This window comes from Sinocyclocheilus rhinocerous, unplaced genomic scaffold (genome assembly GCF_001515625.1).
Source record: "Sinocyclocheilus rhinocerous isolate Xijiao unplaced genomic scaffold, SAMN03320098_v1.1 scaffold975, whole genome shotgun sequence".
NCBI lineage: Eukaryota > Metazoa > Chordata > Actinopteri > Cypriniformes > Cyprinidae > Sinocyclocheilus > Sinocyclocheilus rhinocerous.
In genome coordinates this window covers 1052290-1071260 of record NW_015628726.1, presented here as the reverse complement: position 1 = coordinate 1071260, position 18971 = coordinate 1052290, and the positions used below count along the sequence as shown (strand labels likewise).

Below are 18971 nucleotides of genomic sequence, written 5' to 3'. Positions count from 1 at the left end.
CGGCCAGACATATTAACTGTTAAGCTACATCAACATCTGTTTATCTAGCCTGGAGAGACACAGAGGAGATGCCTCGCTGGATTTGTCAGTCAGCTCAGGCTTGCATGAACTACAATTGATTGTCATGCAGTTGTGTGCGGTCTTGTGTAAAATTAATTATTGTGCTGCGGGTCTGTAGTCAAATAATTAAATGGACATAGACATACTATAACGTTCATAACACAAAGTAGACACTTTTACGGATCATTTACGGATACTAAGCTGCAAAAATTAGTCATTCAGATAACATCTTTGTATTGGCATTAGAAACATGTGCAAATTAATATGACTTTGCACATTTACACGTCAGCATCTATTTGGTGTTCAGCAGCATGTCCAGCCCTGATATATGGCAGTGTGAGCCTGTAAATAGAGGTTAGTCAATCATAATAGTCATCCACATACAGTGAATAGGCGTCTTAAAGAGTTCACCTAAAAATGAAAATTCTGTCAATTTACTCACCCTCAAGTTGTTCCAAACCTGTATAAGTTTCTTCCTTCTGTTTAACACAAAAGAAGATATTATGAAGAATGTTGGCAACCCAACAGTTGCTGGTAGCCATTGACTTCTATAGTATGGAAAAATACTATGGAAGTCAATGGCTGCCAGCAACTGTTTGGTTACTAACATTCTTCTTGTTCAGAAGAAGAAAGAAATTCATGCAGGTTTGGAAAAGCTTGAACAACTATCCCTTTAAATCATCATTTACTCGCCCTCATGTCATTCCAGACCTGCTTGACTTTTTTTCTTTTGTGTGGAAGATTAAAAATGTATTTTTTTTTTTTCTGTACCATGAAAGTCAGTGGGGTCCAGTGTTGTTTGGACCTCAATATTCTGCAAAATATCATCTTTTGTGTTCCACAGAAGAAAAACTCGTACAGCTTTGAAACAATTATATGAATAATTTTTTTGTAAACTATCCCTTTAAAAGGCACAGGTGTAAGAACAACCTCTTAAATTCATCTAAATTGAGGGTCAGAGTAAAGGTGGAAAATGTAAAATTGGTCATATAAAACTAAATTTTGTTTTTAGTGCAAGAAAATTTTACTAACATTTCTCTTTTGGTTACAGTACTTTTTTTTTTTTTTGAGGAAGATGGGTGGCAGTTACTTCTCACCACAGTGCTGAAGTCAGAGTCTGATATTTCCAGGCAAACACAATTAGAAAAACATACAAGGGTGTTTCTTCAACTATGGACACTTTTGGCACTAAACTTTTAGGGTATAAACTCTCGTTAATTATAGTTACAGTTATTTTTCGCCCCTGAACTGTCATGGAAATGTCACTTCCATCTCAAATCATTAATTTTGTGGTGGTAATCACAACATTTTTTAGAATAGAATGAATTAAATATTTACAATTTTTTTTATATTACATTTAATAATATTTTCCCACTTTGGTCGCTTTGGTAAGTACACTAATTTTTAAAAAGCTATTGAGGCAACATTTTTGTGATGGAATTAATCCTACAAATGATGGGCGGTCTGAATTGTGTACAACTGTTATAAATAATCCATAAAATAAATATTGAAATTACTTTACTGATGTTTATTTCAATCTTTATTTAGGTCAGAAACTTCTATTATTAATATTTTTTATAATGAATTTTCTTGGTGAAAGTCTGGGTCTGGGACAAAGATTAAATCTTTACATAAAAGTCATCTGAAAAACAGCAAAAATAGAGCCATGGTAGAAGTTCCCAAAACCATTTAATAATGTGACCTTCATGTAACAAAAAGTTGGAGAGAAAAAATGCTTATAGTGGAAGAAACACCCAGTAATGTGTTTCTTACCTTGCAAATGGGTATTGGTGCACCAGTGTTAGCGAATATTTGCACACATTTGAATAAAGTACACGCTGTTCTCTTTCTCTGGTGGATTAAGACATTGGTGTTTAACTTCTAGGGGACAAAAATGCACTCTTTGAGTGAATAACGTCTCGTCATCTCCCACGGCTCACTTCAAAGTTAAAAGTGGTCGAAGCGCTGGTGTGTCAGCAGATGCAATCCTCATGCATAATGCAGGTCCCCTTTTCCATACGCGGAGGAAATGCAGCACTTCCCAGTGCTCTCCGATACTTTTTGTGTCATCATGTGTTTGCAGGAACCATCACTTACACCCCCGTCTACAATAAGCACAGGGTTGTCATCAGGGGGACAACTGGGAACGTTGTCCTAGACCCTGTGACAAAGAAAGCCCACAACGGTGTGGCCTTACTCATTGGGCCCTAAAAATGTTGTCCCGGGTCCAGAAATTTAACCAGTGGCCATAGAATTGCTGTTGACTGTTATTTAATCACGAGTTGTCTGTTACTTGTATAATTATTATACATGCAGTTTCTATGACTTTCATATTAATTGAGAGACTACACAGTACTACAGTATTATTTTATATCTAATATTAGCATTTTATAAATTATTGCAATTTTTTTTATTTTTTTTATATAATATATATATATATATATTTTTTTTTTTAATTATATAATAATTTTTTTTAATATTAATATATATTTTCCCTTATACATGCATATGGATATCACCTGTCTATTTGTTTTTCTTCTAATGATTTTATTTTTCTCTATTCTCTTATTGATTTCACGTTTTTTTTCATATATGGCTTTCTAATAACGCTCAGACACACTGACTCCAAACTACAGAGGTTTTCACTGAATGTCTTTGTTTTAATAGGTACTCCATCTCCCCTTACTCTGTCTTGGAGCAATGTGGCATCAAGCACCCAAAGCCCTCACCGTTTTTTGGGAACCTCATGATGTTTCGAGACGTAAGACCTTTTGTTTACTTCATAATGAAACAAGACACATTCGCTCACTTTCTCACACGTAAACACACACCTTGTACCGCCCTCCCAAAGCTAGAAAAATTATATTTCTCTCAGTGAGCCTCACTTCATTAGATGCGTTCATTAAAGATGACTCACTGCTAATGACATCTAATGTCATGTGATTCCCAAACAGATTACCCTCCGTGCTGAATGATGTAGTTTTATGACGATAATATAAAAGACGGACGGGGAGCGCTGGTGTGTCAGCAGATGCAATCCTCATGCATAATGCAGGTCCCCTTTTCCATACGCGGAGGAAATGCAGCACTTCCCAGTGCTCTCCGATACTTTTTGTGTCATCATGTGTTTGCAGGAACCATCACTTACACCCCCGTCTACAATAAGCACAGGGTTGTCATCAGGGGGACAACTGGGAACGTTGTCCTAGACCCTGTGACAAAGAAAGCCCACAACGGTGTGGCCTTACTCATTGGGCCCTAAAAATGTTGTCCCGGGTCCAGAAATTTAACCAGTGGCCATAGAATTGCTGTTGACTGTTATTTAATCACGAGTTGTCTGTTACTTGTATAATTATTATACATGCAGTTTCTATGACTTTCATATTAATTGAGAGACTACACAATACTACAGTATTATTTTATATCTAATATTAGCATTTTATAAATTATTGCAATTTTTTTTATTTTTTTTATATCTTTCTCACACGTAAACACACACCTTGTACCGCCCTCCCAAAGCTAGAAAAATTATATTTCTCTCAGTGAGCCTCACTTCATTAGATGCGTTCATTAAAGATGACTCACTGCTAATGACATCTAATGTCATGTGATTCCCAAACAGATTACCCTCCGTGCTGAATGATGTAGTTTTATGACGATAATATAAAAGACGGACGGGGAGAGTGGGTGGGTTTAATATTGCAAAATTAATACTTTTAATTCCTTCTGGTTTTTTTTTCAAGTTTAATCTCAGTCCCAAACTGTAATGTAGCAAATCAACAGCTCCCTTGAGTACTCTCATTTCTGCCTGTCTAATCATAATGATTTGAAGTGGATTATAGGAAATAAAGGCCAAAATTGCAATGCTGTAGGGCTGTTTGATTCCAATGCGAGTTTTAAATGGACCTTCATTTGTGAATGTGAAATGCCTAGATTCATCCAGCAACCAATAAGGACGAATGTCATAAAAAGGACATGTCCAGCTCATATTTCACCCAACAGTAAAAATCAAAAGAACAGAAACTTCATTTTGGAACATTAAAATGTATTTTCATTACAGTTCAGATCAAGGTGGACATATCAATGAAGAATACAACGTTCTGAAATTCATGTTAATTTTTTATTAAACTTTTTGCTCTTTTTTTAACTGTAAAAAAAAAAAATCTGTAAAAACAGGGCACAAAGTACTGTATTAATATGAAGAAATTTTCAGAATGTATTTTTTACTGGTGTTTTACCCGTATAAAGCTTTGATTCCAACTCTTGTGCTGTTCTGGTGCTGAATAGATTCTCAGATCAATATGTTACTGTCAGACAGCGATGGTTGACTGGACAGCATGTCGTTCACAACACTCTTTTCATTCCATCTTTCTATCACCCGCTTATGACAGTGCTCCCTCTTCCTTCTCTCTCTCTCGGTCTGCCTGTCTGTATTCCCTTATACTTCTTTTTCATCGCAATTCATGTCTTCCTCATTGTGATTAAATGTTATTAGATGGAAGTGAGAAAGGCGTAAATGAATATGCATGCATGCATAATTACTGCGTGTCTTGAAGTTCCCCAGGTGAACTAAAGGTATGTGCTTTTTTTTTTTTAGTGTGTGGGTTTTTGTATGCTGTTGTGCAGCCTTTGTCTAAGCATATTAGTGTTTGCATAGATTTGGCACACGTCAGCAGACTCAGTCTCACAAACAATGGTCTCCAGAGCATTACTCCTGCAGAATCCTCTGACCCACTTCCACAGGCCAGCCTCTCAGCTAAATCCTGTACGTCTCTGTGTGCAACTATATGCACATTTTGTGTTACTGGCACTAGAGATGCAGACGCAATCCCCTCTCAAGAGGCAGGTGACTGCATTTCAGGTTAGAAATTCAGTGAGAATGCAAAAGAGGAAAGGGAGATGCTGAAAGAAAGAAAGGAGAAGGAAAGTAAGGCATAGGCAATGTTGGCAAAGTCGGTGTTTGGGATTGATGACTGTTTTTAGATGAACGGAGTGAATTGGAGTGATTTGAAGGAAAACAGAAGAGAGAAGCCAGGGTGTAAGGGAGGATCATGGGTAACAGGAAGTGATGTTGAAAGAGCGTTTGGGATACAGGAGCAGATTGAGTCACATTTAGAGACTAGACGACAGAGTCTCTCGCAACCCACAGCAGCACATTATCATGACACACTCCATTACCAAATACAACACTCACAGACGTGAGATGTGGTCCATTTAAGATCCTAAACAACCTAGATGCAGTTTCTCTCTCTCTTTCTCTCCGTTGCCAGCACACATGCACATACTTGCTCTCTGTTTATCCATAGGGGACTTATCTGGAAAACAGGATTTGTCATGGTAGTTTAAAATAAAAAGAGCTACAGTATGTAGACTGACTTTAACATTAACAAAGCTGCCTGCCCAGTGGGTCAAGACTATTTACTGAATCTAAGGTACAAAAACAGGTCATTCTCAAAGGTTATAAACATATTAACAGAAGACCACCCATGTTAACTCTGCCATTCAGGTGTGGGTTCAGTTTCTATTTTAATATGTTTTAAATTATAATTTATTCCTGTGATAGCAAAGCTGAATTTTTAGCAGCCATTACTCCAGTTTTCAGTGCCTCGTGATCCTTCAGAAATCATCCTAATTTGTGGAAACCATAATAAATTTTTTTCAGGATTTTTTAATGAATAGAAACGTTTATTTGAAGTAGAAATCTTTTGTAACATTACAAATGCTTTTATTGCCTTTTAATTAAATTAATGCATCCCTGCTGAATAAAAGCATTAATGTCTTTTTCTTTCTTCCAAAAAAAAATAAAAAAATTGTACTGACCCCAAACTTTTGAGCTGTAGTACATATCAACACTTATTCAATATTTAGCAAGTTGGCCATATGCAAAAACGTTATCCAATCATAACAGATGTCATTTGCATAGTGTATAGAAGTCTTATATGAAAGCAAAAACAGGGTCAGAGAGAAGCAAAATGCTCATTAAAAACTAAATGATATCTGATGCATTTCACAAACAAAACTAGTAAGAATTGCAAGATCCAATCAGGTTTCATGATTTGTGTGCACAGTTTTTTTGGATCTTGAACTGATATGTTGCATTAAGTGCCTTTGGGGAAGAAATAATGACTTGAATTTGACCAAGTTAGCAAGGTTCATGGCACTGAATCTTTGAAAGATAGAGTAGCACTTAGTAGCTAGATACTAGAGCAGAATTATATATTTTGCTTTGTTTTCGGAGTAATATCTCTAAATAAATTACTATTTGGACAGACAGAATGCGTGATCTCAAAGTCTACATAAATGAATGTCATTTGTAGAGACTACCGATTTTTTTTTTTCAGCATCAGTCCTAATGGAATTTTTTAAGTTGTACATAAAACAATAAGAAAATGCAATTTCAGTGTTTCTACTTCAAAATTTTACATTTAATACAATGTGCTACCTGCTGTTTTTTTAACATTTGTTTCCAAACCAGTTTTTTCAGTGTATTTCAGAATTGCCCACATGTAAATATGCAAAACAAAGGAAGGTATTTTGAAAGTACCCATTGACTTTCATTGTATGACTCATAAAATATAGAATAGAATAGAATATTTCCCTTTAATTGTCTTTCTTTCACAGATCCTTAAAAGTGCATATCCCATACCTTCCTCCACATCCTCTCAGTCACACACTGAACGTCTGCCTGCATGATTCTGAGTGACATGACAGATTATTAGCGGCCGAGACAAAGAGAAGCAGCACGGTGTTCAGATCTGCACAGAGGTCAAGGTCATGTATGTGCTAGAAAACAACAAAGTGGCTAATGTTTTTAAGAGAATTCCAATAGGATCGCTGACTGTCCGCTTCAGTCAGACCCGGCGTTATTGATCGTATCCATCCGAGGTGAATCCCCAATGAAGCCAAAGGCAGAAGCAACTCATTTGTTTGAATTGAGCCTCCTGTTAAACTTCACTACAGCATAGATGCACGCGCAGCCTCTTCCGTGTGACAGAGCAGTAATAAAAGGCTGAAGGAGAGGACATCAGGATGGAAGGGCACACACTCCACTGCTTAATGCTCACTGAGGAACACACGCACACACATACAGTATACGTCTCTGCCTAATGCCCACCAGGGAGACTGCAGGAATGGTGGGATGAAGAAGGGAGGGCAGGCGGTTTGATGACAGCACTGTCGACTCCTTCATTAGTACAGACAGCAGAGCCACTGGCTGCCATGCATACCAAACTAGCACTCTTTATGTGCTTTTTATATGCGTGTGTGTGTGCGTTTTACAGTCAGCACTTGATGTTCATTGTTTGCTTTGTTGTGTAACTTCTGAACTATATCCCACCAGCCTCTATAAACAATGCAATCTCAGCAGCCTTATGTGCAAAGTTTAATATGTTATTCGATTCTAAATAGAGCTATGATAATATTCCTGTTATTGTGTTATGGTTATGGATATTTCAGGATAATATTCTCAGTAGACCTCGATAAACCTTCAGAGAGCCCATAAACCTCGAGAGAGCCAAGCGCAGTCAGTGTTTTTGCTCTGGACTGACCCCTACTGGTAGATAAGTGCAGTCACTCAGCGATGCCGTACCTGTAATAGCCTCCATTCACATAGTAAGCGCCCCTTTAGGAGTCATATAGACAGATCTATATTGTTCAGGGCTGTCTTATTCTTTTTAGACAGACAGTCGGTGGTATCCAAGAAAAGATCGAGCTGAAATAAATAATTGCTTTAAACTACATGATGGCAAAGCTATGCAAATGTTCGTGAATGTGCTAATCTTGGAGAAAGTGCCCACCCACTGAGAACAATAGGATGCAAGTTCATCAAATCAGATATCTCTTATTCAGATTTTTAGAATGTTTTATTCCACAATATAAATATAATTTATAATCTTTTTAAACCTAACTATTTTGTACCCTATCCGTGAAATTCCCTAGCCATAAAGGCTATCTCTCAACCTGCACTCTGCAACCATGATGCGCGCGCATGCTGAATGTTTACAAACCTATAATTGGTCTATAGCCATAAAGCAGAAGACCATGCAAAGTCACGGAGCGGGGTCACTGAGAGCTGAGGTGCATGGTGCATAAAAGAGGGATAAAGTGAAGGGAAATCTTAATGTGTCAGCATGGCATTTTGGACAATGCTATGCTTCCAATATTGTGGTAAAAATTTAGGGAAGGTCCTTCTCTGCTGCAGCCTGACTGTGCCCCAGTGTACAAAGCAGGGTCCATAAAGACATGGTTGGATGAGTTTGGTGTGAAAGAACTTGACTGGCTCGAACAAAGCCTGATCACAACATCATCGAACACTTTTGGGATGAATGGAGATTGCCAGCCAGGCCTTCTCGTCCAACATCAGTGCCTGACCCCACAAATGCAAAATTCCCACAGAAACGCTTTAAAATCTCGTGGAAAGCCTTCCTGGGAGAGTAGAAGCTGTTATAGCTGCAAAAGGACCAACTTCATATTAATGTCAATGTATTTGAATGCAATGTCACTAAAGTCCCTGTTGGTGTTATGTACAGGTGTCCCAATACTTTTGTTTGTATAGTGTATCTCTCTGATTTCTTTCTTACTCTCACTTGTTTAATTTTCTAAGTACTTTATTAGCATGATGCAAATATTTGCAGCAGAATATATCACACAGAATGTGTAAAAAATGTGTTGCTAGTATTGAAATAATAATAAATAAACTAAAATGATTTCATGAAGATATTTAAGTTGATCTGTGCGGCATTTCATTGTTAAATCTGATTGTTGTAGATGATGTCTCTAAAATAAATCTGACCACATGAGTGACTTGAAAATTCTGCATTGAATATTCTCGATTATGCTTTTATACTGATATGTGGGTTTTCTGCTCTTGCACAGGGTTTCTTTAAGGCACAATCTGACCTAATAAAGAAATACGGACGAATTTGTGGGTAAGTCTCCCTGGATTTTACTTTTACTGTTATTAAAGCGTCAATCCAATTAATAAATGAAATTGGATTAAATTTATGTTGTTTCTTTGTCTTGTAAAATCTGAGATTGATGTCTGAAAAAAACTTTATTATATGGGAAAGCTTTTGTCAAAGGCATTAATAAACACATATGCGAAACCTATTTGTTTTGCCAAGTGAAACATGAACGCCTTCTCATTACCCCTTGTGTAATAGAAATTATTTTTTTCTGATTTATATTTCTGATGAAAAGTTCCCTACATGATTGCTTTAGTCATTTCCACATTTATAGAATTATTTTAATACGAAAGCATCCATGTATAACACCCATCACACCAGAGCCCTTGTTCACAGTCCTGTCATTCATATTCAGACAGTATGAACCACTCACGGACTGCCCAGTGTCCTCTAATTTAGTCAGTCGCTAGCCAGACATTGTGTTTTAATATGCCTGCTTCTGAGAGGCCGACTTCTCCTCGAATATAAATAATAAATAACTCTCATAATAATGACTTAATTACCACATTATTTGGTTGCACATTATTTTACAGTACTGATAATATAAAGTAAGGTATAGTACTGATAATATAAGGTAACTCCATGGGTTAAGTCAGGTTTAAGCCTAGGTTCAGGGTTAGTACCTATTTATTATCCATTTACTGTAATTACTATAACAAGTACATAGTATGTACATAAAGTGCTACCATAATATTTTTATGAGAACATTTCTCATTACTACAAGATACTTTCTCATTAGTATTAATATAGTATCTCATAATAATGACAAACTCATAGTAATGACTTACTGTATCAGAATAATGATAATCATTATCATGAGTTAGTTAAGTCTAATTTTTTGCAAATATAAAATCTCAATAATAAGGAACTTTTACATAATAATGACCGTGTATCTCATAATGAGAAACTTTCTCGTTATAAAATGACTTCATCATCCAAGTCATTATTATGAGAAAGTTTCTCATTATGACTTACAGAATCATATTTTTTATTCTGTGGCAGAAATGGACTTAGTATTGTTCATTGGTTCATGATACCTATTGTTAACTACTGTAATTGAACATTAAACCATTAAAGTGAACATTTAATGTTTTATATTACAGCGTTACCAAATCTTTATATATTTTTTACTGGAAAATGACATTAATAATGGTATTTTGCAGTGTGAGTGATATATCAGTCTATCTTGCATATGTCAGTCTGTATTGCACGTGAAAGACCATCACACAGCTTTTCGGTTTGCGAACAGACTGCCGGCGCAGATGCATAGATAAACCAAAACATACTAATGAGATCAGTGTTTTATAGGTCACTTAGCTGCAAGCTTAATTAAACTCATCCTGCTCCTAGAGCCATGTGGACTGCCAATGTCAGCTTCATTAGCACAAGATGATATGAAGAGTTTTACAGTACCAAACTGACACAGGCACATGAAAGGAGAGTACAGTAAATGATAAGAGTGATCCGTCTCTGCTGCGTTTGCCCCCAGCTGAGTCCCAGCTGGGCTTAAATGTGCTTTACAGCCACTGGACACGATAATGAACCTAAGCATAGCCTTCTGCTGGAAAAAAGGAGCTTCCAAAAGCTTGTATGAACTAGATTAATGGCTTCAGATATTTGCCTAAAAGCTTTCATATTCAATTATCGGTGCCTAATAAAGGTGTTTAATTATCTGCATGTTTCTGCTATTTCCTGTGAAACTGATTCTCAGGAGGAAGAAAAAAAAAAAAAAGAATTACAGGAAGTTGCATTTGAGAGGAAGGTGGCGTCTCATGCTGGCGCATGCAAGGGCACATACATACGTGCTCACAATCCTCCATTTCACAGCGTTTGACGGTATAACCTCGCCACATCTCAGCAGTGAAAGCTGCCATGCGTGACTACAAAAAAAGGAGCTACCCAGCAGACTCATCAAATTTCTCTTTACTGAGCTGACCTTGACACACACACACACAGACACACACACACGTATATGATGTGTGTCTGTACCCCTGTGTCAGTGATATGAAGGGAAGACGGTGTCTGCGGGGTCTGCAGCCACAGATGTGCTGCTTTATCCGTGTGTGAATTTGTCCTTTGTTCTTTTGACTCTTCCTATTCCCCTGAAATTTGACTGGTGCCATGTTATTTATTCATTTCATCTTGTTTGTTTGCTCTGTGTGTGTGTGTGTCAGTTATTATATAGGCCGGCGGCCTATAGTGATCATAGCAGACCCAGATATGCTCAGGCAGGTGATGGTGAAGGAATTCAATAAGTTTCCCAACAGAATGGTGAGTGACATACATTTACAGTCTAAAATCAAATACACACACTCAGCAATACTCAGCATACTCTATTCAGCAAAAATTACTTCTTAATGAGTTTTTAATTAGTTGTTTTTTTACTTGCTTTTCAGTAAAATATCTAATACTCCTTAAAAAGGAGAAGCCAGATTGCATAAGATATTAAGACTTGTTTTCATCGATTGTTTCTTGAATATAAGTCAGTGTTGTTATAAAACTGAACCTTAAATCATTTTGTTAATTGAAATAAAGTAAAAAATAATATAAAGTATAAATATTAGATGAAAAACTTGAAATAAAATTCTAAAATTTGAAATAAAATAAGCTGAAGCACTAAAATTACTACAAAATTTTCACAAAGCACAAAAAAAAATTTCACTTCTATCATTTGTACACATGGTATCTAAAAAAAAAACCATTTATTTAGTATAAAACAAACCATGAATGTGATTACGTTTACATTTGTGTTCTACAAGCTCATTCATGAATAGCAAATAAATTCTAGAAATAGCTTGGAAAATTAAAATAACTTTGCAAAATCATTCATTATCATTCACAAGACTTGTTTGCCACCATGTTTCACATCAACATAACTCGCAACTCATGCATCATCTAGAAGTCATGATTGATGTCATCACATAACTCAGCAATTGTTTGTCAACAACATCATAATTTATGATTGCAGACATACACATAGCATCTCCCATAAATCATAAAATCAGCTAAATCAATGACAGGGTGGTTTTGATGTATTACTTGCACTTTTTCCTGCAGTCGATAGGAGTTACTGTATGTAGGTGTGTATTTGTGTGTCTAAATCAATGCTGAGAGTGCACGTCATGTGAATGGTAAGCTACTGGCAAAAGGCTCCAGAGCTTTGAACTCAGTCAGTCCAGGGAGGTCAAAAACTAATGATCACATGACTTATGTATCAAAGCAGAGTCAAAGGTCATGAGTTGGCCTTGCTGCTGGAGCTGAGCCTGCTGGGTAAACGATTATGGCAGGGCCAGATCAATACTGAGGCCTTGTGCACCACTGGGGTTTATCAACTACCTCTTGACCCGTTTGTGTGCATGGAAATGTACTTTTAAAATGTACAACGTAAAGCACATCTACAACCAACAGTGGGAGAAAACTCGTAAAAGGAGATTGCCAAGGCACCAAAAAACAAACGGTATGTGTTGGCAACCGTTAGCACAAATATCTACACACGAGATCAAAGTCGGCCAAGCACAAAGCTCTGCCACCTGGCCTTGGTTGCTGCACTAACTTTCAGGCTAACAACCTATGCTTAGCCAACTCTGTGTACAGTACAACAGTAGTTTTAATGAATCCAGGACTATTATTTATGTAGAATTGCAAAGACGAAACCATGTAGAGCTTTTTAAACACTTTCCGACAGTTTAGAGTCTGAGAAAGTTCTTTACACTTTGCTGTGGTTCATCTATTAAGCCTGAAACATTCTCTATGCAAGTATGGAGATGCAGATGCGAATGCTTACGAGCAGATTGAATATTTTTGCATTACTATAGCAAAAACCAACTTTAAAAATCTGTGCCATTAAACTTTTAAGTGTAGCTATAGCTACGTGTACATGTTGCATTATGATTTTTTTTTTAACTCATTTTGAAAAGCAATATCTGAAATCAAACTGGAGTAAACTTGTTTTCTTTGAAATGTTGCCAGTAATTACTTCAAACTACGGATAGTCGTTGGTCTGAATGAGAAAACCTATAGAAAACCGCAGAAAGGTGCGAGCACAGTGAAATTTTGTGGGCAAAAAAAGGTCCATTGTCTGTTTTTAATAGTAATGTATCAAGCACAGCAAACACAGAAGTCGCTTTCAAAACAAGAAGCTTTTTTTTGGTCAACATGGCGAATCCATGTGACCAAACTGAAATCTGGGAAAAGCTGAACTTTCACAATCACGCTAAATTCACAATCGCATGGATTCCAATTAAATTTATTGGATTTTGCCAAACAATGGCACATGTGACCTCACCTAAAGTCTAATGTCTGTTATAACACCTCCTGTGGCAATGCTGAAAATGCAATATACTTGCGTTGCCTTATGAATTGCATTCTGACACGTTTTAAAAACTCGACGTGTGATATCAAGGTTTCATAAGGGTAAGTGCTAACACACATAGTTGTATGTGTTGTGTAGCACATAGTTGTGTAGCGTATGTTTTGGGCCCAACAATCACCACTGCTACTGCTACTAATATCATAGTTATAGCCTACTACACGATACTGGATTCCTATTAAAATGATTGTATTTCTCCTACAAAAAGTCACCAAACAATGGTAAATGTGACCTCATCTGAAGACTAATGCTATGGCTTGCTATAGCTCCTCTTGTGGCAATGCTGAGAATGCAGTATACTTGTGTTGCATTACGAATGGCATCTTGCCTAAAAATGCTACGGATTTCATAGTTATAGCCTACTGCACAATACTAGGTAAATGACAAACCGGTAGAATGCTTTAGATTTAGTCCTAATCTTGTCCTTATATAAACATGTCCTTTTCGGAGTGTACAAACCTCAACTGTGTTCTCGATGCAGACTGGCAGGGGCATGACTAAACCCATGAGCGACAGTCTGATCATGCTGAAGGGCGAACAGTGGAAACGAGTGCGCAGCATCCTCACACCGACCTTCAGTGCTGCCAAGATGAAAGAGGTGAGCTCTGCTTTCTTACCTAAATGTGTGCTACACAAACATTAAAGCTGTTCTAAGACGCAATTGTTCTTGTTATGTAATCACATTTTATGGCATTGAGTTGATAAATCAAGTGCAGCTCTGGAACAAAATCTTGGACCCGTAGAGGCCTCATATTTCCATAACAGCCATTAAAATAGTTTTTAAAAAGTTGCCTAAGATCCTGGTTATAAGATGTGAAGATAAGTATGAATTCCCCAAAACAATGGAAATCAGTTCACAAAAGCACACGTACGCATGCATATTCATGGGTAGTTTGAAGTTTTCACGGCATTGGGAGTGGGACAAGCTCAAGTACACAAAAAAAACTAAAGTTTTTTTATTGGCATCTAAGGTTCCATGAAGAACCTTTAACATATATGGAATTTTTTCGTTGCACAAGTGTTTCTTTATAGTGGTTCTTTTAAGAAATGTTCACTAAAAGGTTCTTCAGTGGCATCACTATGAAAACCTTTTGAGAACTTTATTTTTAAGAGTGTAGATGCCATAGAAGGACCATTTTTGGTTCCCCAAAGAACCTTTCAGTGAACAGTTATTGAAACAACTGTTCTTTTCTAAGTGTGAAGAACATTTTAATAAAAGGTTTCCAGAAAAATGTTCTTGAGATTGTGTAATGGAAAGATTCCATGGATGTTCTTTATGGAACCATCAATGGCAATAAAGAAACTGTTTTTAAGAGTGTAGTATCAACATGTTCCTGAATCCTAACTGGATGAAAGTTTAATGTTGTTCAACTCTTTGCCTATTTTTGAAATCTGATTGGTTGATAGGATGTAGATCCAGGTACATGTTGAAAACAAATCCTCACATAGTGCAAAGAACACCTAAAAAGACAGTGAACTCTGGAAGAAAAATGTCATTTCGAATCCTCATCTGAGAGTCTTAACAAGCCTGTGTGTCTCCTGCCTCTTATCCTGCTCCGTGTCACTGGCGATTTGTTGTTAATAGAGGCCATATCAGGCTGCTTTCACAAGGTGTAATTTAGTTGGAGCCTGTTTGCACAATGAGTTGTCATTACCTTTTTGAGCATTTAGGTGGAACAGCTCACTGATACTAGACTATTAGTTCTCCCATAGTGAGAGATAGGAACCGAGAGCTAAGAGAGTTTGACATTAGTCTTTTTTTTTTTGCACATCACATGCGAGAGAACAAAGGAGTGTGTTTCCTCCACAACAGCCCTGCACTTTACATGCACTCTTTTGATGATGCACTCGAGAAAGACAGAAGAAAGTGAATAGGAAGGAAAGAGGTGCGGTAGTAAAGAGGAACAGACCGATGAGTGAAAGATGAGGTCGCAATCCCGAAAAAATGAGTATAGCACATCACTCTTAGAGAGGAGAAAAACACAGCCGATTTAATTCACATGACATCATTGAGGTAAAGAAAAAGTCATGAAGCCGTCTGCTGAAAATGTATGATTGGCTGTGCTAGAAAGATGTGATAGTTGTGATGGGGAGGTCTTGGATGACAGTAGTTAATTGCTGTTTGGCCTCTTGCTAACATGTTTTGAAGTGCCAGTCATCATATCTTACATCATAGAACAGGATCGATTCTCCATCGTTCTCTGCGTCTCATGTGACTGCTTATTCATTTACTAGCAGAATGATTGAATGGGATTAATAAATCACAGATTAAATAAGTCCTGGTTTAAATTGTTGTTAATGTTGATTTCTCTGCTGAAAACATCTTGTGGTCTGGGGTGTGAGCTATGTTTTGGAAACTGACCCTGTGAGTTTGTGTCTTTTAGCCTTGCCAAGAAATGCAGATGATTTCATCTCCTAATAAAAAAAAGAATCAACTTTTGGGATGTGTATAGTTCTGGCCAAAAATCTTCTGCAAAAAAAATGTAATGTAAAACTGTTTCTTTTGGTATCCACATGAGTTTTTTCAAAATTACACATGTATATGCATTTAAATAAAATAATAAAAAAGTGATATTGTAAATATTACAATTTAAAATAAGTTTTCTATTTTAATGCATTTTAAATGTAATTTATTCCTGTGACGGCAAAGTTGAATTTTTAATGGTCCTTCAGAAATCATTCAATGCATCCTGGCTGAATAAAAGTATTCATTTCTTTCAAATAAATAAATAAATGTGTGACCATAATTGTATTTATCATAACTTTATTAAAAAAATATTTGTATTACTATATTTGCATAATGATTCATTCATTAGAAGAACCGACTCAAAACAGTCATTTGTTTGTGAATTGGACTAAACTGTTTGTCTGCATGCCAAAATTTGGAGACACTTATTTTCTTATTTGATTATTTTACACAGAATATTCTAATTCTAAATGGATGTATGGGAATAAATTAGTGACCAAAAACTGCATGAGGCATCATAATTATTAAATATTTTGTGTGTTCTGTCTACAAATAAAACTTGTAAATTTAAACATATGCCTTAGATCAACAGATTTTGAGAAACCAATTCAGTCAAGTGTGTCTAAGCTTTTGACTGGCTGTGTGTGTGTGTGTGGTTACCAAATTGTTATTTTTTAAAACGATCTTGCATTATAGAATGTTGCACACATACTGCATGATTTGCAGCTAAAGTGCTGATATATTTAGCCCCAACTGTATGTATATGTCTACCTATGAACCAATATCCATTAATGATGTCATTTCCCTTCTCCGGCTGAAATGGTAAACATGTCCGTCAGGAATGTCAGAGGTGTGTGCTGCTGTGAGAGAAGAAGCCATGATTGTTCTCAATGTCTCACTTGCTCTCACACACGCAGATACCCATAACAGTGGAGTGTCATTCACCCAAGCTATATTCGGCATGGTGTGACATCATTCAGGAGAAATCCGCACACATCACTCTCCATCCATCATCTCTGAACACATTGAAGGAGAGAAATACTGCACAGTGGCAAAGACACAAACTTCTAATGAGCTCATAAACGTCTTTACAGTCTCTAATCCAAGTCTCTAAGCTGTGCCTGAAAGCATGTCCATTAACTTAATTACAGTAAACAAAGCCATCATGTTCGCATTTTAAAACCCACAATATCGAGTTCCACTGTTAAATATTAGCTGCATTTGGCGGAGGATTTTATGTAAAATAAAATCGGGATCAAAATTCAGCTTGCCTGAATGTTTAATGTATAACTGTGCTCCAAGTTGTGAGTATGTGTGTGCAACAGTGTAGGCATGCACTTGCTGCCTGTATTGATTTTCATTAGCTGTGGTGCAGCGGTAGAAAGAGACAGTAGGCACCGCTCCTGTCGTTCTCCATCAGCCTTTCCAGTCGTCTTCATCTGCCTGCCTGCATGGAGTCAATATGCACCAACAAACACACACATGGGACGCACACACATATTCATCTTATTTACCACCAAGTAAGGCCTCACGGAGATGTAATTTGTTCCAGTAAAACAGATAACTTGACCACTGGTGAACACAAATTTAGATCAGCTTTCCCAACTACATTCAACTAATTCACCTGTACGATCTGCCCTAACTCACCAGACTAGACTAGCATGAAAATTAAGCAGGTTTGGCTGAGTAATTGAATGCTGAATTGATATCACTAGCTTCACTGTGCAATAAAATTGAAAGATCTAAACAGAAGAAGAAAAAAAACAGAACAGTCATAGCATCTTTTCTTTCTTACACTTCTGTTCCTTCCTATATTTTTCTCTCCGTCCCTCTTTCATCTTATTCAGACTAGTTCTGTATCTCTTTCTCTGGCTCTCTCCCCCTGAGCAGGCAGGATCAATAGGTCTCGTAAGAGCTGCTGGCTTAGTTATCACGGCTGCAGTCATGGGTGTCGGGGAGCAAAGCCATATCCTTCAACACAGAGCATGGACAACCTCTCATCTCACTGAGATACAGAGGTGTGAAGGGCAGTTCCAAGAAGCATGCATATAGAGTAGCTTCATCGGTCTCAAGCCATGTGTCATTTCTGGTCCTCTGCTCATGAATGAATAGACCAAACTAAAAAGGCCAAGCTGTGTAGTCGGTTCCTTTCACCCACTTACAAATAAATAAAAATACAGATTGAATAGAAATAAAAATTGTTTTAGGAGGTGTTATTATAAAAAATGCACTCAAGATTTTAAATGCTACTGAAGATGCTGTACTGCAATGCATAATTGTTATATGCACGTAATACACACATTTTACCATGGTATTCTTTGAAGTTCTTTGGAGCACCATGTAAATACCATGGAATATTAATATGGTATTTGTTATCATAGTATATATCAAAACAACTTAAAATTGTGCTTTACCTACACATGCCTGGAAGTCATAATGAATTAAATCTTAAACTAAAGTCAGCATGAACTTGAAATGTATCTACTGTCAACTTTAACCATCACTCCAAAATCAACTGTATACTTGCATTCATTTCACATTCATCAAAATCCAGTCACAATCAATGGATAGAACCAAGTCCCTGCCCTAAATTTATTTTTTTATATAATCCATTACACTTGAATATACGTCACAATATGGAAGATCTGTTCATGAACATTTTAAATTTAAAATAAAATTCATGGAATATATTTGAGATTCTTAAAGTTTGTGCTCAACTACAAAATATTTAATTGATGTTTTAATATCAATTTTTAAGAGATAAATAAATAATAAAAGTCGTTTACAAACATTTGTGAGTGAATCACTCTTTTAAATCAGTAGATTGAACCAATTCAAAAATTGGTCAAAATGATTCATTAGTGAATCATTCTACATTTAAAGGGGTCATATGATGCGATTTCAAGTTTTCCTTTCTCTTTGGAGTGTTACAAGCTGATTGTGCATAGATAAGATCCCTGAAGTTGCAAAGACTAAAGTCTCAAAACCAAAGAGATATTCTTTATCAAAGTTAAGACTCTGCCACGCCCCCCTAAAACGGCTCATTCTAACACGCCCCCACATATCTACCACACTATATGGAAATATTTGCATAATGCCACCCAAATGTTCA

General features: G+C 36.7%; 1 protein-coding gene and 1 long non-coding RNA gene across 2 annotated transcripts in view; one reads left to right on the top strand and one right to left on the bottom strand.

The window, feature by feature from the left end:
- LOC107738402 (thromboxane-A synthase-like) overlaps window positions 1-18971 on the top strand; it is a 60077-nt gene that overhangs the window by 20736 nt on the left and 20370 nt on the right. The window contains exons 3-6 of the mRNA XM_016550164.1: window positions 2728-2821; window positions 8935-8987; window positions 11198-11294; window positions 13874-13990. Of these exons, the coding sequence (XP_016405650.1) occupies window positions 2728-2821; window positions 8935-8987; window positions 11198-11294; window positions 13874-13990 (361 nt within the window). The remainder of the gene's footprint in view (window positions 1-2727; window positions 2822-8934; window positions 8988-11197; window positions 11295-13873; window positions 13991-18971) is intronic.
- LOC107738403 (uncharacterized) overlaps window positions 17275-18971 on the bottom strand; it is a 17021-nt gene continuing 15324 nt past the window's right edge. The window contains exon 2 of the long non-coding RNA XR_001639875.1: window positions 17275-17306. This is a non-coding gene — a long non-coding RNA (uncharacterized LOC107738403). The remainder of the gene's footprint in view (window positions 17307-18971) is intronic.